Raw genomic sequence first — 22,397 nt, forward strand, 5'->3', positions numbered from 1 at the left:
AGGTAACGTCTGTCAATTCATCTCTAAACAGAGTTTAAGACAGGAAGCTTTACAACGATAACAGGACTTTCTGCTGAAGGATGTACAGTATAGTACTGACTTTCTGAGATGGCCTTACTCAGATCTGAGGCACTGGAAAGAAAGGTTTTAAAAAAGCACAGAAATCTGGTAATTTTATGCAATTATGAAATTAGATTTAGATTCTGAAGACTAGAGCCTGTAGCAAACGTCTCAGGGTACAAGAGGGTAATGGATTTGGCTGCAGGGTCCAAAAAGGAAAAGTATGTAGTTTTATGTTAGTCCATTTGCAATCTCCCAAACATGAATAGCCACCAACATTCTAACTAATGCTACAAACTGCAGGAAACAAGACAATGAAAACTCTATATATTTAATTTGGTAACATTCAATTTAGATGGCACTACTTTGCACTGTAGCATCTTACTTATAAACATCCATATAAAAATTTCTGTTAGATTCCCATGATCCCAATTTTCCTTATCTTCAAAATTTACTGCCAGACATTTCTGGATACATAATTTAATGTAAAATAAGATATGATAACTATGCAATGAAATTTCACATAGAATGGAAGAAAAAGAGAGCTCATTTCTCATCTACTGAATACAGGTCCCCACCCCTGAAGTTAGCATATAGAAAATCTGTCTCAAGAAAAATGTGCAGCTGGAAGATGCCCACAGAAACCATGTGTATTAGTATTAAATAACAGCTACAGAAAGGAATCAAACCAAAATGAACACCGCCACCCCCCATGATTATACAGGGAATTTCATGGCATGTCATTGAAGAGTTCAATTGACCAACACACTTAGTGGTCTTACCCAGTTATGTAAACAATCACAATTTGGGTGGGATTTTTAAAAGCTAATGAGTTGTGCTAATGCATTTTCATTCCAGAAGTTAGCTTCCATCCCCACACCCTCCCTGCAAACACTGTTCACAGAAACACTCAATTTCCTAAGAAAGCAAAAAAAATAAAAGAACCAAATATTCAGAGAAAGTCATTCAAATAAGTTTGTATGTGTAAATAAAAAAAAAGTCCTCTAAGTAAGTGACACGGGAGGCAATAAATTGACACGACAAGCAAATAAAAGGCTAAAGCACTCCAATACCATTGAAACAGTTTTAATGTTGTTGCAATTCCATAATGCAACAATCATCAACTCATAAAAGACCCAATACTTTAGAATTCATTTTAATCATTTCCTTTGTACCTATTTTACAAAATAAAGGCAAGGCATATTTAAAATCCCCTTTCCCCTAGATATTATGTGCCTATCTTATTCATGTTTATAAAAATATAAACTTAAAATCCTATGAAATGTTATATAAGAAAAAATGTAAAAATATTAACCTCTGCTTCAATGTACAGTTTCCAGAATCTGCCAGAACTGGGGAACTGGGCAACAAGGCGTTCATAGGTCTTCCGTGCTTTGTCTATGGGCTGATTCTAAAAATTGAAAATCAAAACAGCATTTACAGTATTATGATTTATGTAAATGAATATGTTGATTTTACTCCAGAACCAAATAGTGTGAGTGGATCATAGATAAGGAAATGTAATCCTATATCACTAAACCTGTGCCTCTCGAATGAGAATGCTCCAAGCGTCAAGGTCATATGGATTTTCTTCTAGTTTCTTTTCAGCTTTCTTCACTTTTTCTGGGACATATTCAGCAGTCTAGAAAATTAAAAAGAAGACATAAGAGATCACAAGCAGTGTTTGAAAAGTTCTGTCCCACCTACACAGTCAAGCTAAAGATAACATTCCAACAGTGTAACATTCCAGAGCTCAGTTTTTAAGACGCAGTTACTAAATCGGAATTCATCTGGAAAACAAGTTGTCCCAGGAAGATAACACACACACAGGTTCGACATGTTATGGACGCCAACCGGGATGTTAGACTAAACCAATTCAATGTCTCTAAAACATGAGAACAAATTTGAGTTTGCCAGAATATTTACTGCACTATGAATTTTAAACACCTTTACCAACCTGGAACTTTTAAGATGCGAAAGTAAATTCAGACCAACACTGCTATTACAGAGCTCAGGCAAACAAATCCAGGTTACTGCAGGAGTCACTCCGCAGATGGACAACAGCAGCATTTGGTATCGAGCATTTACCATGAAAACTAGGATAGTTTAGCAGAAAGATACACACTATCCAAGCACAATTTTTTTGGTAACTTTCTGACCTCTCAACCCCACAGATGCCTTCCTGTTGTTTTGGCACTAAAACCACCCTTTTTTTTTTTTTTAACACTCAGACATTCCTGTTGAAGTTTAAAAGCTTTTTTGAGGCTAAAAGCTTTACCAAATTGAATGCAAACTTCTTAACATAGTATAAGTTTAAGTGTTCTTTCAAACACTTCTGGAAATAACTTGCTTTATGATTTTCAGAGATTTTTTTCTAGATTTAACATTGTTAACACTAAGTAGCATAAAAAATTACAGTGTGAAGATCACACAGAGATATCCTTAAAATACATGCTTGTTACAAGCCTACATGACCTGAAGTTTATTACTAAGCCTGAAATATTGTTCTGACCTGCACTCCAAACAACTTATTCACTAACTTTGCAAATATGACTCATTTTTAGGCAGATAACAGCAATACAAAAACCCCACCAACTATATTTTTGCCTTTGTGAGATGTAACAATAGTAACCCTTAAATCACTACTATAAGACCTTGCTGGTGAAATTTTACAATTTCACTACATAATTACTGTTAGAACATTAATGTATAGTGGAATGTGACTGATTTACCATCTAAAAAAAAAAAACCCAAACCCTGTCAATTGCTAAAAGATTATTTCAAGGAATTAATTTTAATTCTTCATATTGAGTCTAGGTCCCAGAACCCCAGGATGGGGCAGGCTGGAAGAGATCACAGTAGGTCACCTGGTCTAACCTCCCTGCCCAAGCAGGGCCATCCCAGAGCGCACAGCAGAGAGGTCAGTACATCCTTCTGAAGCTGAAAAAGACAAACAGCACAGAGAGAACCAACACTCCTCTCTCTCAAAGGTGCCATCATCCTTTATAATGGGAAACAGAAGGTAACTAGACTAGTTCTGAATATATTTAAGCATTGCCAGTTTTTGTGTCAATCCTCCTAGCAGTATATCCCTTTAGAGATGTTTTTTAAATAAAACTAGTTACAAAATGGACAAATAATCAAAAATGTTGCAGACTGTTAAATGGACATGTAGTGGCAGATATTCATTAAAAGGAAAAGAAAAAAATCAGTAGGCTGAGCTTTATAGGAGTTGCAAGACCATTATTCCTCTTGATTCACTTTTCAAGCAGTTCAAGCAATTTTTAACACTAATTAATGCAAAGCACTGTTATCTTGGAAGGCAAATATCAAGTCCCACAGTAAACTACTATAAAATTAATTTGATTTAAAAAATCAAATTAAATAGCTGTAGCTCCAAGCTGTCAGCTTGAAAGTAGTAAATTTATAAATTACCATATGAATAGTTTTACATCCCTAAGTCCATCAAAATTTTGATTCTGTAGTACCAGGTTCAACTGATACAGGCTTAAGATGCAAAATGGTATAAAACGAACTACTGGTTTCATTTCTTCCCAAATGACCTGCACAAACAGATTTCAGCTTCCAGAAACAGCACTGGAGATGAAATCTCTGAAGTTTAAAGACTATTTCTATAAGCTACCCCCACAGGTAACCCAAAGCTGAAATGTTGCTTATTCAATAAAGCACTAATTCAAAGACATCAACATCAGTGGGAAGCACTGCTTCTCACTATAATCATCCAGTGAAATCTACTTGTCTCAAATATATTGTTCTGGATACAATTAGACAGAAATGCCTGTCAGATGTACCATTAATGCCTGCTACAATAAAAAGGACCCCACCCTACAAAAAACACAACGTCCTGTGCTGTAAGTACTGACTTTTCAACAACATAAAGTAGAATGGGCCACTGAAGCACCTTTCAACTATTAGAGCAGTAGTTTAGTTGTATTATCTCAAACCTTTCCATGTGACCAAAAAAAAAAAAAAAAAAATCATTTCACTGCCGTGTCAGCTGAGTTAAGACTTCCAGGAATTTGATTTCACCTGTGCAGATACAGGGTTATAAACCCAAAAAGGCTGAAACAGCTCAGGAAAAAATAGATGGGGATAAGATGCACAACCATAGCAATCCCAAACTCATATTGTATGTTTGAAACATGAATCAATCTGTGCAAGAAGCACAATAAAATGTCCATTATTTTATTAGAAAATAGAAAAGACTGATTTTCTAAGTTGGCAAATAATTGTTTAGCAACAGCAGATAAAGTTCTCCATTCAGTTATACAAGACAAATTATAGGCACCCTACAGAACTGAAAATTAACTCTATGATCACAGTTTTAAACTGGACTGCCTGGACTTGCTTGTACCTTAGGTCACACAGAAGAAAACACTCAACTTCTTACAGCCAGTGAGGACACTCTCTCCTGTCCCTCTCCACCTTCAGCACAGATAAAAGCCATCTACATCGCAGGAACACACTGCACTGCAGGCAAATCAGTGTCCTGGTTCTACCTGAGCAAAGATAAGGCCTCATTACATCTTCACAAATAATCACTCCTAATACCCTGGAGGAATCAACACTTAGAATTTCCAGTCCAGACCATTTTGCCAGAACTAGGTGTGTGAGCAAACACCCATTGTGAGGACTATCATCGATTGCAAGCTCACAGCAAAATGGAACAAAGGGCCTGACTTTTAATCTACCCAACTATAGCCAGGAAGGTACTTGATCCTAGTTTTGAGAACTTTACATTAACTGCACTTTGTGCTTAGAGCTGCTGTTACCACAGTTCAAGGACATACAGCTTTTGATTATGTATTTTTCACGGTACTGCTTGCACAACAGCCAATATCCAAAACCATGAACACGTAATTCTCGGGTGTTCACTGCCATTAACCTGCCCCTAGATAAGCATTTTCAGATAAGCTCATCCTGTAACAAGCCAGTTCAGGGAGTTAAATCTGCAGAAAAATAATCCTATCAGAAAAGCAATTAACTTGTTAATGGCTCAACCCCTCAGTTTCAGGATCAGATGTGATGCAGAATAAAGGATGCAAAACCATTCAGGATTCTAGCAGCAGCCTCAACTTAGATCAGCTTAAACACCATCAAACTGAACCTAATCAGATGCTTACTTTTAACTTTTCTTTACTAGCTGAAAACAAATATAGCACACAAACTGTAAAAACACTTTTTCCCTCTGCTTTTGTTAACTATGTTCAGTAGATCTCTACATCATCAGGATCCTATCCCATAAACAACTCTCTGAAGGTCATGGAATTATTTTAGCACTCAGGGTTTCTACAAATTATTACCACCCAGTTCAGTTCACAACTACCCTTTTATTATTTATATACAGACAAGTAGCAATAGATTTTAAGTTTCCCAGATATTAGAAATATAAAAAGATTTTTCCAAAATATGAAGAGACCTAAACCCAAACTTTCTAGGAAGAACTCCAGGATCTCCTTCCTGCAAAATACATCAACTGCACAAAAACCAATTCATAAAGAATGGCTGAGGGAACAAAACCAGAAGAAATAAAGTTGACTTTTAGGATCTGTTTATTTATCAATCACCACCAAGGGAATATTCCTGGTTTAGGAACAGTTTCCTCAGGCCTCTTGACTCCTTCATGACTCCAAAGTGTGTAAGAAAATACCTAAACACCTTTCCATTATTTGCAGGACTAAATACATCCAATTGTTTAAGGCATACTGTTTCCACAAAAGGATCCTCTGCAGTGAAAAGGAAATGCATTTAAAACAGCTGTTACATCCATGAAGTGGCCAGCTCAAGATACTTTAAAAACTACTACTAATTATGAAATAAAAACCCCTACAAACAAGACATATAGGCTGTTGTATACAAAAAGGCAGGAATTTTAACAGCTAGTTCAGTCAAATTGGTTAAATATCCAAAAGCAGGTTTATGGCCATTAACGTAGAAGCCACTGTTTGGTGGTTTTGGCTGGGTGTTGCACACTCTTAGCACAGCCCGGCCTGTACCAGACGCAATGAACAATATTTCAAATATATTAACATGCAACTTAACAAGCACTGTTAGTTGTCCAGTTTGCTAAATTTACAGGCTGGTTTAGTCTAAGGCTTTTTTTCCTTTAAGTTTATTTGTATCTGCATGTGCAGAGAACAAGTTTTAAAATCCTTTCCTCAGACACACATCCCTTCACTGGGGGAACTGTAGTTTCAGTTTATCAATCCTTGCACTTTCTTAAATGTTTTTAATGCCTTGACTTCTTCTATTCTACACTACATCAATTCACCTGTGAACAGCCTTGAAAAAATGTTGTCCTTTAAGACTGGATCACTGTGAGCAGACATAGCCTGGCACATTCATCTTAACCAAAAAAAGGCACTTTTATAAGTAGTGCCCCATCCCAACATAATCTGGGCTCAAAACTCTAGATAAATTAAAAAGTTTTAGATTAGTAATGACTACCATTCTTTCCTCATAGACTACTTCCCAAATGTTGGGCTGACATATTTTTCACTTTAACTTCTTACTGGCACACTTGGAACTTACTGCCTCTGGAAATACACCTAAATTACAATTTATTTACAACTGTAAAAACTGACACTAAACCCCTGCATTATGAACTCAGAAGCCTTCCTTCACCAATACTTGTATTCATTCTGTCTACTCTTAAAGAAGTTTCTCTAAAATGGAGCCTCCTGTGATGTTAAACCCACACAATCCTACCAAAAAAAAAAATCTGCTTTCAGCACTGCATTCAATGACATCTATTTTTAAAATGCTAAACTAAACTACAACACTTACTATTGTACTGAGCATGCAGAAACTTTCATGATGTACCACATCAAACAGACACAAGACAAAGAGAGGAAGGAATCAAAAGGGACAAAAGTACCATCAAGAAACCAGAACAAACTGTTTTTGGGGTATTTTCTATAGTCACAGAGACAATACAGACATCTTTTTTTCCACAGCTCAGTCTTAGACCAGATCCATATTCATGTAACATAAAAAACACATCACAGACTGGGATATGTATCTAAGAAACAGTTACTGGAAGTGTGAAATGCATGTTCTAACCTTAAAAGATTAGAAGGCAACTAATGCAGTGATAAAGCAAATGTTACATCCTCTTCAGATGAAGTTGATGCCTGGCAAGTATATATTAAGAGGGGAAAAAAAAGTGGTTGTGCCATGGTAGAAAGTGGCAGAGAGAAGAAGGAATTTAGGTCTGTTAGAGAGTACATGAAACAACCACCATGACTGAAATGAAACCAGATGTGTACATCAAGGACCAGAAAAATGTAAAAACATACAGAGGTGTAAGCATGGGCTCTTTGTAACCCTGACATGTTAGGCTTGGAAGAGCCTGTCAGGGAATTTTCTGGCAAACAGTGGCAGATGCAGCCTTTCAGTCTACAAAAGTGCATTTCTGTGATACAAACAGGGCTAAGTGTTTGGTATTCCAGAACCTGACCCTGGAAATTCTGGTTTGTTAAACATCATGGAGGCCTTGCCAGAAGTCTGGCAGGGGCCTGACAGATTTTAAGTCCTCACATGATTCAACTGGTTCTGCAGGATTAATTTGGGTCCAGCATAGTTAACACAGTGCAAGAATTTAAAAGATACTCCAGGAGTGGTGCCTGCATTGTATTTGTTTGTCCTCCTGCTCCAGCCTGTTCTACAACAGCATAAGGAGGAGACGACCGACATAACATAGATTAGGCTCTTGATTCACACAGTAAAGCAGCCCAAAAATTCCTGGAGCTAAGCTTGGCCTAAAGGCAGCAAAGCCATGTTTCAACTGCACTGCACCTGGTACAATAAAGGCTCCTAAAGCCCACCTATATCTTAAACCTTACATTACCTTTATCCTCCCCCTCTTCCTACAATTAGCATTCCATTCTGCTCTTCCTTTCCACACTACCACAGCTCTGTATTTGCTAGAGACAGCATGGTAATTTATTATTCACCTGGCTGCTTTTGGCAGTGCCTTCCAAAAGCTAGGATCTGGGAAGCACTGCCTGAGAGTGGGTCAAAGCTAAGAGCTCTGACTTGTCAAAGATTTCTCACCTGCATCATACACTCTCACATTTACATTTTATGTACAGCACAGATGCAAATTAACTGTGCAGCCCCTTCTTTGTACTGATCCCTGTGACTGCCAATGAAAACAGCACCCAAAACCTCAGAGCCGGCATGGAAGCAGCAGATGAAACCTGAAACAGGAAAGGCACCTGCAATCCAACCTCTGCCCAGCTTCAGTTTCCTACAGCAAGGCACATTTAGAATGCTCAGAACACTGTGCATGCTAAGCTAGAGACCTTGTAGCCAGCACTACGTTGGTCTACAGCAGCTGCAGGGTGTGAAGGGAACAAGGCCCAGCTGCCCCCATCACAGGGCTCTGCTGTTCCTCCCTCCAGGGACACCGGATTTAGATTCCTCATGCCATGTCACACCACAGCCAAGCTCACTGAAGGGACCCCTCTGGCTACACCACGGGGGGAGTGGGAGCCTCCATGCTGAAAACTCCATGGCAGTGTTGCTAAAGACACTGGGATCTAAATATGGCCTATGGCAACATTAGCAGTCAGAAACAGAAGTCTGCCAGGTGAGAAAAAAAGCTGTTCTTTAAAATGAAGAAAACTGAGGGAAGGGAGGTAAGGGACCATAACAAAATTAGAGACTTCTAGGAAAGCAGAATACAGAGGCCTTCATTAAGAGGATGGTGCACTATGAATAAAAAAATAAAAATAAACCCAACCTGTAAGAGCTTTTTTATTAATTTTAAGTGCACCCAACATGAACACAGTAATAATAATGGGCAAAAAGATGAACCTTAGTATGGACTGAAATCACAGGTTAGACTATGTGCTTTACATAGGCTGCAAATAACAATTTATAGGTTTTGGAATGCTAAACCCCTCTGAGATATGGCACAGCAGTATTACACCTGCTACTCTTATGCAGTATACAGACAGTAACTCAGCCTTCTGCCTATCAAATTCTCCCATGCAAAAGAAAATAAAGCCTCAAGTCAGCATTGTTGAAGTTAAACAGTAACACTTTGCAAGCTACAGAAGCACACATGCTACTTTAACAAACAGCTTAATCACGCTATGAAACATCAATGTATTTTTAAAAACGTATTGGAGTGGGAAATTAAATCTGGAACATACTACACACCAGCATTAACAAAATTTTGCTGTAGCATATTCTTTGCAGCAACCTGTCTCACGATGAAGGGAACCATTCTGAAGAGTCTCTTGCTCAAACATATGCCAAGTACACTTAACTAGCCTGATCAGCTTGGAGCACACAGGGAAATTTGGGAAATTACCCTAATGAGGCAGAAACTGAGTATTTTACTCTGAGCATTACATTTCCTATACCCACCCTGTCCACCAAAATAGTGATCTTATAAAATTTGCACACCACCCTTCAGGGGTACATGCCCAGACACACAGAAATGAACCTGTTTTCTAAGAAACGATCATTCTACAAAGAAAAAGCTAGTTGAAAAAGCACTAAGCCATCAGCTTAATTTTAAGTATTTCTAAAGGCTACATTGGCCACTAAGACACGTGACTGTTATCAATCACTCTTCCCTCAATCGGGAACTTGCATCCCCACCCCTCCAATTACTACCGATTTTAAACGTAATCCCAAATACTACAAGCCATTTTGGAGAAACTCTGCCAGTAAGTTGGAGATCGTTCCCACTAATACCAGATTTTAAAAAGTGACATACAGCACTCTGGTGGCACCTCCCCATAAATTAAGAGGTTAGGGTAAACACACACTTTAGTCTATTTAAAAAAAAAACAAAAAAACAACAACAAAAAAAACCAAGCCAAACTCCACTGAAACTGTAGTTATTACACAGAATCTCAGAACTATCAGGTTTGGAAGGGTCTTCTGGAGATCCCCATGTTCAACCCTCCTGCCCAAGCAAGGTCACCCGCTGCAGTAGGTTACACAGGAATGCGTCCAGGTGGGTTTTGAATGTGCCCAGAGAGGGAGACTCCACGCCCTCCCTGGGCAGCTGTTCCAGTGCTCTGCCACCCTAAAGAAGTTCTTCCTTATGTTGAGGTGGCACTCCTTCGGTTTTAGTTTAGCTTCTTACTAAACAGAGTGCATCCTGTACCACAACGAAAATGCGTTTATCAAATAAACGCATTTATATTGCTTCCAGTTTAAGGATTAAGTATATTTTAATAACGTTTCATTCTGGGGGCAGATGGTGTCGTTAAAGAGGCCTTCTCCATTAAACGCCTAAGTTCAGCCAACGCTCACTTTACATAACACCGCAAACTGTCACCGTAAACAGCTTGTTCCGGGTTGCAATTTTCTTCCCAAGTCCGCTGTGTTCAGCGACCAGGCGAGACCATGACAGCGGAGCTCGCCGTGGCGTCCATTGTCCACCTCGCCCTGAGCCAGGAAGGCGAGGGCTGAGCGAGCCGGAGCTCCCGGCGCGTCACCGCCCGGGCCGGGGCGGCTCCACGCCGCGTTTCCCCCGCTCGAGGCAGGGCACACGGACCTACTTCCGACGGACGGGAGGGCAGGGGAGCCCCGGCCGGGCTCAGAGCCCGGGGCAAGGCCGCGGTCCCCTCGGCCCCCGCCGCACGCCCGCCCTCGCCGAGCCCACACCGCACCGCTCCCCTAAGGGCGCGGCCTGCGCCCACCCGGCCCCCCCTCACCTGGTCACCGGCAGTTCCCTCTCCGGACATGGCGCGTTAAAACCGGGCTGGGGCGCAGGGCCCCGAGCGGGTTAAAGCCCCTTAAAAACGCTGCTCCGGCCGCAGCCGCCGCGCCCGGGAGAGCGGCAGCGAGAGAGCGGCAAAATGGCGGCGGCACCTCCGACCCGGGGGCGGGGGAGCGGGGCTGGCGGGAGGAAGTGCGTCATCGGGGCGCGCGGGGGCGGCCGGAAGTGGCCGGAGCGGCGCGCTGAAGGCGGGAGGCTGCGCTGGGCAGGCGCTTCGTCTTCCTTTCCTTTTTCCTCCCCTTTCGCTGTGCCTCCATTCCCTTTCCACACTGTGGGGGCAGAGCTGGCTCCCCGCAGCCGCTCCCGCCCCACATGGGCAGGACGAGGCCGCGATGCCCGGCCCGGCCATGTCTTGAGGGTGGTCCCGGGGCTCACGGCGCTCGCGAGAGTCGCGGCGCTGCCGTTCGCTCCCTTCGCCCGCTCCCCGCGTCCTGCGGGACGGGGGAAGCTGAGGGGGTTTGGTGGCTTCCAGCGGCACCTCGCCGGCGCTTTGCCTTCGCTGACGTAACGCCAGCGATGGCTGCCAGCCGCAGTCTCGTCCCTTCCACCTCACAAGCGCTCTTGCTAATCGAGGCAAGTTCAAAACACAGGCTGAGATCTCGCTCACAAGACCTCAAGGATACAGAAGGCAGCTCCCCCTAAAGTAAATTCATTTTATTTACAAAATACCCACTAGCCTGTTCATGCGGAAAGGGACTTGAATCAGCCACTGCAGGGAAACTGCTGTATGGAAAAAAAATCTGGAGGAGGCTTGGCAGATACCAAGGTGATTTAGCTGCCTTCACAACAGCAGTGTAAGTGTTCTTAAGATTGTGTATTATAGGCATGCAAAAATACATGAAGTAACTCGGTATCAGTACCAGGGGTTCCTTTCTGCCTCATTTTCCAAAAGTCCCATTCTTAAACCACAGAAATGTGTGGAAAGAGGACATAAGGAAAACATAATATGCAACCTTCCGAAGCTTCACCTGGGAAAAGTAAAGGGAGCAGAGAGTGAAGAGTTATTTGACTAATTGTGCAGTAGCATTTCTCAGAATTTCGGTTCTTCAAAATTGAAATACAAACATGCCTGTCAATCTGTCTTGGCAGATAAACTGTCCTGTCCTTGGAGAACAGTGACTTTGTGATATGAGCCTAATTTGGTGAAAATATTTGAGAAATAAATACAATTTCTTTCCAAAACCCCTGCAATTTTCCAATTCATTCTTGTAATGTTTTTCCATTTCCTGTACAGGAACTTCAAAGTAATTGCTTGAAGCAATGCTTGTGAAACCTCTAATTAGACAATACTTATGTTACTCCAGGACTGCAGGGTGTCAGCTGCTTCCCTGGCCTGGCTGAAATTTTTTTCTGGTTCCTCAGGTTTACATTTTGGGGTGAATCTCGCACCTAAGGAGCAGTATTACTTAAAAAAAGAGTGTGTAAATGATAGGTTGTGTTTCAAAGTAGGTTTGAAAGTGTTTCCTTGTCTTAAATTTAGAGAACAGAGCAGTGTTTAGCTTAACTCAAATTTTGTCTTGCTGCAACTTAAATTTGGGCCTCATGCAAAAGTCACCTGGCTTGAGCTTGATAATGCTGTAATTTCATTTTAGTTGGCCCATTGAGCAAGGCTGATTTGGGGCTTTCTCCTTGGTGGCATGAGGGCAAATAATAGGGATGCAACAGCTGAGCTTACAACAAGTACTGAGTTGCAAGTTCCTCCGGCGCAGCCCAAACGTTGTTTTCCAGCCTGGCTGTTCCTTCCCTTTCTTCTGAAGCTGCGTCATCTCCAGGGGAGTAGCTCGAGGCTCCCAGCCCGAGGTAGCTGGGGCAGTGAGGACATGATTACAGGCCTGGCTGCTTGGAAGGGCTGCACTTTAATTTTCAGATGGTTTGTGATATCAAAGCAAGAGGACGTTGTTAATACCTGCTGTGCTGCAGTGATTCATGCTTAGTTCAGTCATTGCCGTGAAACTTAATGGCAAGCCATGAGTTAACTAGGAAACTGTTGTGGATTGTACTGCTCTGGGAGGGAATGTGGCAGGAATCAAAAACTAATCTGAAGCTGGTCAAGAATTGAAGACTACTGTACCTACAGGTCTGTGGTACTTAAAACTGGAAGAAAATGAGAACCTAAATAGATGTTGAACCTTAAAGGCTGCCAGGCCAAGATCTTGGCAAACTGTAAGTGAAGCAAATCTGACAGGAGGCTGCTTTCACAGAGTTGGGGGAGTGGTTATCAAACAGACCTGACGTACCTGTCTTCCAAGTGATTTTAGCTGCCACAGCAGCTTATTTTTAATGCTAGTTATGAAATCACGGGTTTTGTGCAACTATAACCACTAAAAACATTGTTTGCAACCTTTTTTTCAAAGGGATTCAATCACAGATATAATTATGTTAATTATGTCTACTCAGTGCTAGAGAGAAAGTTTAAGGCCCTTAGATTTGAACTGCGCCATTAATTTCTGTGTGTCAGTGCTGAATCTCAAGCTACCAGAATGCAGAGGATACTGAAGATTGTCCTCCCCACTGTGTCACCAGTGTCACCACGCTGTTGGAGGCTGTGGGCTGTCACCCCTCCTGTGAGATGGGTTTCAAACACAGGGTAAAGGTATGCTGACCTGAAAACTGAGAGATCCTGTCTTGCTCTTGGCCAGGGGGATGGTGGGCCCCGGTGGTTCTTCAGGTGAGACTTCTGCAGTGCCTGAGTCCCATATAGAATCCATAATCACTCCTTTTGTGTTTGTAAATTGACAACACCATGAGGTTCTGTGAACTAAAAAAAAGAAGGCAGTCTAAGTTAGTATTTCCATAGGCCATAATTAAGAATGAAATTCATCCTTCTGCCAAACTGGTTTCCTCCCCATTTGACATCCAGTCAGCTGTGTCTCACTAATCAGATGCATCAATGTCAAACATGAGGGAGGAAGCAAAACCCAAACAAGATTTGCTGAGTTTGCTTTCTTGGGCTCTGCACTGATACTACTGGAGTTTATAGTCAAGAGGGAAGGAAGCGTCTGGGGGGGATTTGGGTGGTGAGGAGGAGAAGGCAGTAGTGGGATTGAAACTAGTTTAGAAATTCAGTGCATAAGCAGAAAACAAAGGTGAATGGACCAGTGAATAACTTGCATGATTAGTAGAAAATAATTACAGCAGACTACATAGTTGCAGTAATATATTTTAATAGTGTAATAAGATGTTAAAATTCTGGATTGAATCCTAGCCTCCTCAACATCAATTCATTTGCTTGAATTGCCTACCATTTAATGCTATTTATTGCAGTATTGCATAATTTATTTTTTGTAAGCAGCTTTTCAGTTTTCTAAGAGAAGTATAAATGATCATCACATCGACCAAAGAATCTTGTTCTAAATCTTTTTCTGTTCTCAATGCAGAGTTCTTTTCCAGTGCAAGTAGTTATTGCCTTTCTATAACACTTCTCGCTGTTGTGGATCATTAGTAGTGTTCATCAATGTTTATTTATATTGCCTTGTGGATTCTTTGGAAAATTTACTATAATGAAATGAAATCTGAAGCTGGATCGATCTCTCTGTGGTCAAAGCTGTATTTTAAGGATGAAACACTAAGCAGTGAACATAGTGCTGTAAATTGTTTAAGCCAACAACTGGGTATCCTCAGAGGCAGGGTTACATTGCTTTTTTCCCCATAAGATTTATGGGCAGATATTTATGGATGTACCATTTATAGTGTACATACAGTGAGTCTAACGTCCCGAATGCTGTGGGTGTACAGTCTGTGTGCAGATCAGTTCCCCAGGATGGGCACAGTCAGTCCCACATGTCCAGCAGCCATTCCTCTGGCATTCCTGCATGTCCACTGCCAGGCTGCAAGAGTGTCCAAGGGTCTCAAAATCGGAGAGAGACCGATACCCACCAGCTCTGCCTGGACAAAATTTCTAGGCAGAAGAAGAGTAGAAATCTAGAAAACCTCAAATTACATCACGAAGTTAAAAAAAAACAGCACACATAAAAACCCAAACCAAAACAAAAAAACCACCAAACCAACAACAGCAACAATAACAACAAAAACCAACTGAATAAATGCTATTTGTTTGTGTACTGGATCAAAGTGGAGTCCAAATGAAGCCTTGCAGCTGGAGGGAGCAAGATGAGGCAATGTCTACAAATAGCAGCACAGTTCACTGATTGCAGTGTTGTCAAATTTTTGAGTGTTTGTAAGCTAAGTATTTTTGAAGTCGTTAAAATGTGCCTGATGCCCACTAGCATGGCTACATGTGTTCTTGCGGCTTGTCCCGGTCGGCCGGTGCCCACTCGGTGTCCCCAGCGCTGTGACTCACCCGGGAGGTGGCAGACAAACACCGCTGCGGCTCGGCTGGAAGCGGAGCGAGGGGACGAGCTGCACGTACCTGGCAGCCGCCCAACAGGGAAAATGGCACGGCAACAACTTAGGGGGTTTTGTGTCTGGATTACAGGACTTTTTCCTGCCACATTGTTGTTGGACATCACAAGTGTCTTTCTGTGAATTCTTCTGTCGAGTCACAGCTTGCAATGATGAATCATTTTTAAAGTATTTTAACTTTATCTTATTTTAGGAAAAAGTCACGCACATTTTGGGTGTAAGGGTTTTAGCAGTTAATAAGAAGGGCAGAAAGTAGAAGCATATGGAAGGAAAATAGTCATCAAAGGATGATTGGAAATCAAAGAGGGAACTTGCCAGTAGGCAGCATAGAGATCATCCAACAAATAAAAGGGAGAACAAAATGAGGTGGGGCAGAACATACTTACTTGTAATTGGTGTTATGCTTTTGCATAGCAGTATTTAGTCTCAGGTGTTTTCTAGTGTATGTTTACTCTAGTTGCAAATACACAGACAAAGCCTTTTTAAAACCATAGTGATGATTGCAGTTATTTCTCAATTAAAGCCAGCAATACAAAATTTAGTGTTCATTGTGATTATTGCATATAATACTGTAGTGCTTCCAAAAACTGCTAGTGATTAACAACAAATAAAAATTGACTATCTAAGCATAATGTTGCTTGCACTCAAATGCCTTCTACTTGGCTGAATAATCCAATCATCCTAAGATGATGTGTGAGAGTGAGTTTATAAGACATTAGATGCTGTTCATTTTCATAATATACTGGAAAACATAAGCCCAGAACATCAGAGGTTTTCACCTTGGAGTGTTTTGGGCAGAACTCTTGTTTTCTTAAGTACATGTTGTCCACAGCTAGGAAGCTCACCCTGCTGACATAAATCCTACCTATGCAAGCGCTGTGTTTGTGCAGCCTGGAGAAACAGGAAAGGTGGAACTGGCCACCCGGTCCACCTGTAATGGGGGTGGGGAGGTTGCTATGCAACTTTGGTATTTGATGTTTTGCTTGAAAGCTCAGCTCCAGGAAACAAGGGTTTACATAAGAATCAATCAATCTTTCTTCTAAGTTTGTTTCCTTCTATTATGAAACAAAGCGTGTTTGTGTGATGCAAGTACATCGCAAGCTCCCAGAAACCTAGAAGCAATGTGAAAGAAACCAAAGTCTGGGGTTGTTTCAATCTCCTTATTTTAGGCATACTTGATTTACAAATCTTGGAAATGCCAAGATGCATTCCTGGTGCTGGAATAGTAACCACCCCCTCCCCCTACATTCATAGTGTACAGCTTGATCCGCAAAATACCCCCTGCTTCAGTTCACCTTGGGAACCCGTGGTCACTGTCCTGTGTGTCCCACCTTAACCTACATTTCTGTCTCTAATGAGGCCATTGTCAGAGATTATTGTTACCAAAGCTAATTTTGAAGAAATGACTGATGTTCCTGACCTCTGTGTGAATCTCCTGTACTGCTGATGTCACCTAGTCCAGACCTGCATGCTGCACGTGAAATCACAGCCCCCTACGTGTTTACCCCCGTGTAAATTTACCTTGACAGATTGCGTGCACTTTGAATTAAGGACCGTGTTTTCATACTTATCTCTAAAGCATCTGGGTACCATGGTGATCATACCAGACAAGCAGACAGATACACTTGTGCTTGGTGGTAGCTGCAATGCTGGGGTCCTTTTCCGTAGGAAGCTGGGATTCATGTTAATGGAGCTGTGTTCTGTAGTAAAACCAGTGATTCCAAGTTTTCTTTCGTGCCATTTTTTATTAAATTAATAAGGACACAAGGCTAAGAAGGTGCTTTTATGTTCTCTCTATTAGCTAAGCTTATGCTGCATTTGAACCTGAAATGATACCTCAGCTCAAGCACCATATGCTGTAGTAGAATTTGCTTTGTTGTTGTATTTCTGAAATAGTATAACACTGCACTTTGAAATCTCATTTAAGGGAAATGTCTCAGCCTAAATATAAGAAAAAGTACCCTTCAGGTCAACAGTCTGAAAAGTATTGCCTCTTCCAGGCAGCCCTAATTATGTATTGATTGAACTTAAATCTTGCATTACAGTTCATTTCATGTTACATGTGTGCATTTGTTATTTTTTTCCTTGTGTTGTTTTGACAGTTTTAAAATAATAATACATGGGTGAGTGTTTACTCTGGAACGGCCATTTCGTTTTATTAGCATACAGTGGGCAATGAGGCAGAAAAGGGAATGTCATGCTTATATATTAGTACTTGTTCCAAGTGGCATCCTTCCAAAGACTGGGGACAGTTCCTGGGAAAAGTACTCAAAATGTAATGGTCCTGCAGTGATTTAACACAAAAAAAGGAGGTACCTTGCATTTTTATTATATTTGTTTGCTCTTTGACCAGAAATGATGTGTCTTTATTTGTCATCATTAAGGCTTTCTGTTGTCACTCTTGTTGTGGTCATTTGTCTTGGTTTTGTTTCTTGGAGCAAAGAACTAGAGCTGCTGATCAGAAGTATGCATCCATTATATGAAAAACAGATTTTCAATGCAAATTTGGTCGAAAATGAATGGATCCCACAACTTTCTCTTTCTCTTTTTTTTTTTTTTTTTTTTTTTTTTCCCTTCTGTAATTCGTTAGAAATCATGAGCACAGAAGGATGTGTGTATCCCAGCACAGTTTGGAAGTGCCATCCACTCAGATGAGGTTTGGGAACGTTGTCAACACTAATTACCTTGTAAATCCAGGTGCCTATTGCAACAACTGTAGCTTTCCCAGTAACAAACATATTGCCAGGAGATTTGAAACAGTTAAGCAGTAATTGTTTTCACAGAATGGGAGAAACAAGCCTTTGGGCTGTTGTTTGGATGCTGAAACGACCAGGGCACTTTCTCACAAAGCTGTAGGCAGTATGGAAAGCTCTGGACCCACTGTGGCTCCAACATCAAAATGTGCTTTCTGCAGAGTGTGCTCCCGTTCCTGGGTGAGAGAGAGCCCATGGAAGAATCGCTGCTCTGACAGGACAGAACCAGGGCAGTCCATGGAGTGTGTCAGTGCAGTCTGACAAAGTTGCTGCTGATGCTTTCGTTCAGCTTCTGAAGCTCCCGTTGCTGTCTCCTGGCAGAAATGCTGCGTGTCTAAAGCGCAGCGGGTCTCTAATTAGGGAGAACAGCATCAATTTCTATGTGTTAACTTTGCTCCTACTAAGAAATTCTCTTCAGGAGTCTCCTTTATTTCGTGCTCCCCAAGATGAATTAAGAAGTTATTCCTTAATTTCTTTAGGGTGCAGTCAAGAAATAACAGTGTGTTGTAGTCCTGTGTGAGCAGGAATTCTTGGAATACAGAGCCAAGCTGCTGTTTGTGTGTGCTGGTGAGATCGGGAACATGGCAGCAGTGTGGTATTATGGAGGGATGTCCAAGTGGTGGTGAAAAGCGGGTGGCAATTTACTTCTTGGTTCAGATAATGAAGACAATGTTAAAGGAGTATGATAAGTGAACTGATGATTCTGCATATGTGATAGAGAGAAGGATGGCACTGCGATAGTGTCTTGTAAGTTATTTGCTCATTAGAGGATGTAATTGTGTTTAGTAACTGAAAGACAGCGGCTGGTTTCGTGGAGTACTTAAAGGACTGAGTGCATTGTGTGTGTTATCTAGCTCGATGCGCTTTTCTCCAGCGCTGTCTCTGTCCTCACGCTGCCTTTTGTTTCAGCCTTTGCTGGGTGATTCATCTTTATAATACGCATTTGCTACAATTATCTGCTGGGTTTCGTAATGAATCCCACTCCTTCCTTTTGCTGCTCTTCTTTTCAGGCTTGCTTTGAGAATTCATGTTTATAAATTCATGACCTTTTTTTTTTTTTTTCGTTTTTCTCACTGAAGGTACTAGTCACCAGCGTTAAAGATCCATGCCCAAACTATGTGCTAAATCATTATATATATTTTATTTTCCGAACGAATTCAAGTCTGTAAGGAAAAGTACTGCTGTATGCACCAGAAAAGGGAGGTCACTGTAAGAAATGTAAGTTAATACCAAGCAGTAATGAAGAAAAATGCCGCTGTTTTAAATACAGTGGTAAATGACCCTTAGAACGATGATACATTTCAAACCCGTATTTGCTCACATTTTCAAAGGCTTCAGAAGAATACTGTGGATTAAAAACTGTTAATGACTGTTTTATCCCTCTCCATTGTGCTTAAAAGCGGGAGCAGCTGTCACCAGCACTCATACAGAACCACTGCTATCTGGAAGAATTAACTGCGTAGATTAAATATATTTAAAGTGTCTCTACAGCTTTTTAAAACGCCTGTCTCTACATGCATATATAAAATTGAGGAAACAACTTCAGTTTCTCTTTTCCAGCTGAATTTAATTTGTTCTGATTTTTGCATTTAACTCCTATTAAAAAGGAGGACACACAGCACACGATGGTAACAACATAGACAAAGGCATTTATAAACCCCAGACATAAGGTGTCTGGGTGAAAAGGCAATTTCAGTCCTGCATCTGGAAGTTCTGTTTTTTTTCCCTTCTAAATCAGTTTGAAATATTTTATATTATTAAAATACATTTTAGCTAAGACTGGCCTTAGGAGCTATTTTTTCGGTGCTCTTGCTTCTGTATACTCAGGGCATTGCTTATACATTTTTCTCATATCTTGTGTGCTTGACATAGGGTTCTAGAACACAGACTGAATTGTTACCAAATGTGGGCCAAAAGCTACATTTAGGGTGATAGAGTGTGTTGTCTCAGAGCCGTCTGGTAGAGCTTTCTGGTAGCATTGCCATCTATTTCAGTAAAACATCTGAGTGACACACAACAACAAATGACTGAGAAATTCCAGTAATGTAAGAAAGGGGAATGAAAAACAAGCAACTATTTTGAGAGAAATTATTTTACCTTTTATTTTTGTGAATTCAGAAAAAATATTATTCCTAATGATTAGCTGAATATATAAGATTCAATTAAATTAATTAGTTTTTCATTTTAGAAAGATTTTGAATAAATATGTTTTCCCATTGTAGGCTGAGAAAAAAAAGGGGAAATGAATACTTTAGGCACTTGTAAAATGATAAAATTCAGAGAGACATTTGTGTTGCTATTTTGTGATCAATACTTACAAATAACTATAGAATATCCTTTACAGGTATTGTCCAGATTTTTTACTGGGAGTAAAGAGAAGATCTCGTTAGTTGGCCTTCTGTGTAGCTCTTTCCAGGGATTAATGCAGCTGGCTTCTATTACGAAAGGACACATACTGAAAAAAATGTCTGAAACAATATTTAGAATGCAGTGTCAAAATGTACAAGAATTAAACCTGCCATAGACTAAAACAGATGCCGAGAGCTTGAGGGGGGATAGAGCAAGAGAAGTGTAGTAGCCCTTTGCTTTCTCTGTAGCCAATTTTGTAAATAAAAAATAGAAGATACAAAGCTAAAATTTTCAATGTGTCAAAGTGTGTATAATTTGTCTTCTTCAAATCCTAGGCACCCTTGAACAGCACTGAAATTTACTGTCAAGTTCATCTCCAAGGAGTAATGAATGCTTAATATTGCAGTGTAATTTGAAAAATACTTTAAAAATAAAAAAAACCCAGACCTGGCTTCGCCATTACTAAAGGAAGAATAAGTCCAAACGTGCCATCTGAAGAGTTTGTACTTTCCCCATGGCTATCTTGGATCTTTATTTCTTCTCTTTAGATTGTCCTTGTCTTTGGATTAAATTCTGATCCTAGAGAAGTTAATTGTAAAGCTCACAAAGATCTTACTGCAAAGAATCATCACTTGCTGGAATTTGCAAAGCTTCAGCTCAAACTGGGGTTACAGTATATTTGTGGTGGCCATCTCGTTTCCCAAGTGCAATGCTGTTTTCCTCACATCAGCTGTGTCAGATCCTGTAGACTGTTGCATTTGTCCCCTAATTGCAAGAATAATATCTTGTCCCTAACAATTACTATAAAAATGTGCAGAGGTGCTGTAGTTCCAAAGTAAATTGTTTCCTTGACACCTATTGACCCTTCAAATCCTTTTAGGAACTGGCTATCTTTGAAAAAAAATCACAAAGTCATTATTGAATTTACTGTCTGGCCTCTATCTTTCCTCTCTGCCTGTTTCCTGACCAGAAAAGCAAAAAGCTATAAAAAAAAAAAAACAACAAAAAAACATTAAAAAGAGAGGTGTTCAGTCCAGACTGGTCTGGCAGCTCTAGGCTGTTTGAGTAGGGGAAAAGTAAACAGCTTTTTAAAGAAAGATTACAATTGAAAAGAGTAAAAAGGTAAACCCAGAAGAAGACATATTAGCTTGTTTACTTGCTTACCTCTTAAACTTTCCCTACCAGCTTTTGAGAGTCCTGTCACATCCAGCTCTGCTATTCATAAAGCATCTGTCCTGCTTTTTTCATTGCTGCTTTTGCTGCCAATGGTCTGCTTGCAGCTCATCAGTTCTCTTTTACTATAGGCTAGCTCCCCTACAAAGGCATCATGTGAAATCCAGAACAGGGTTTGGGTACTGTAAAACGTCACTAATCTGGTGGGTACTGAGCTGGACTGTTTTCCTTACAGGATCCTGGATCTGCCCTGTTCTATCTCAAGGCTAACACTTTTTTTTTTTTCCCTTTCATTTATTTTTTTGTCTCTTCTTTCTTACGGAATATTTGATTTCGTAAATTGCATTCAGACAGGGTTAAAAAAAAAAAGGGTAGAAGACATTTAGGAAAAGACTCCAAACCCAATACTTACTTTGGTAATTTCTGTGGAATAATTTGTGCCAGTAACTGTGTCTCATCGCTCTGCACAGCACTGGGATTTGCACATTTGTCATGGGTGACACAGTCTTACTTCAGATTCTCTTTGAAAATGGGAAGGTAGGGAGTAAACAGGCTCCTCCCAGACACTGCTGAAGTAGCTTTAGGACTACAGAGTACGTGCCATGGTACTCATTAAGTTGTGCCCTGGTTTCCTCAAGTATCCCAGTGTAGGAGTTGTTACTGAGGCAACACGGGGACTACTGTGCAATTCCCATAAAAACAAGTCACTGGGGTGTGTCAGGCGTCTACATGTACATACACAGGGCACTGCATTAACATTTGCCTTCTTTTTTTTGAAGTTAAGCATCTGAGGAAAACAAATGGGGATGGAAATAGTCTTTTAAACAGAGTACTTGAAGGATTTTTCAATATTTTGATTTTAGATTACTTTTCTGTGTTTGGCTTTGGGTAGGAGAGAACAGAAATGCTGCTTGTTAGCTGACCTCAATCTT

The 22,397-nt window shown here is 40.7% G+C and overlaps 1 protein-coding gene across 1 annotated transcript in view; it reads right to left on the reverse strand.

Annotated features, from left to right (window-relative positions):
* Positions 1-10,943, reverse strand: part of CSTF3 (cleavage stimulation factor subunit 3) — a 48,340-nt gene extending 37,397 nt beyond the window's left edge. Inside the window, exons 1-3 of the mRNA XM_069016521.1 lie at positions 10,764-10,943; positions 1,601-1,702; positions 1,376-1,471 (exon numbers count right to left, since the gene is read on the reverse strand). Coding sequence (XP_068872622.1) covers positions 1,376-1,471; positions 1,601-1,702; positions 10,764-10,793 — 228 coding nt within the window. The 5' untranslated portion in view covers positions 10,794-10,943. The remainder of the gene's footprint in view (positions 1-1,375; positions 1,472-1,600; positions 1,703-10,763) is intronic.
* Positions 10,944-22,397: the final 11,454 nt, after the last annotated feature.

The sequence above is a fragment of the Aphelocoma coerulescens genome, chromosome 5 (genome assembly GCF_041296385.1).
Source record: "Aphelocoma coerulescens isolate FSJ_1873_10779 chromosome 5, UR_Acoe_1.0, whole genome shotgun sequence".
In the NCBI taxonomy this organism is placed as follows: Eukaryota; Metazoa; Chordata; class Aves; order Passeriformes; family Corvidae; genus Aphelocoma; species Aphelocoma coerulescens.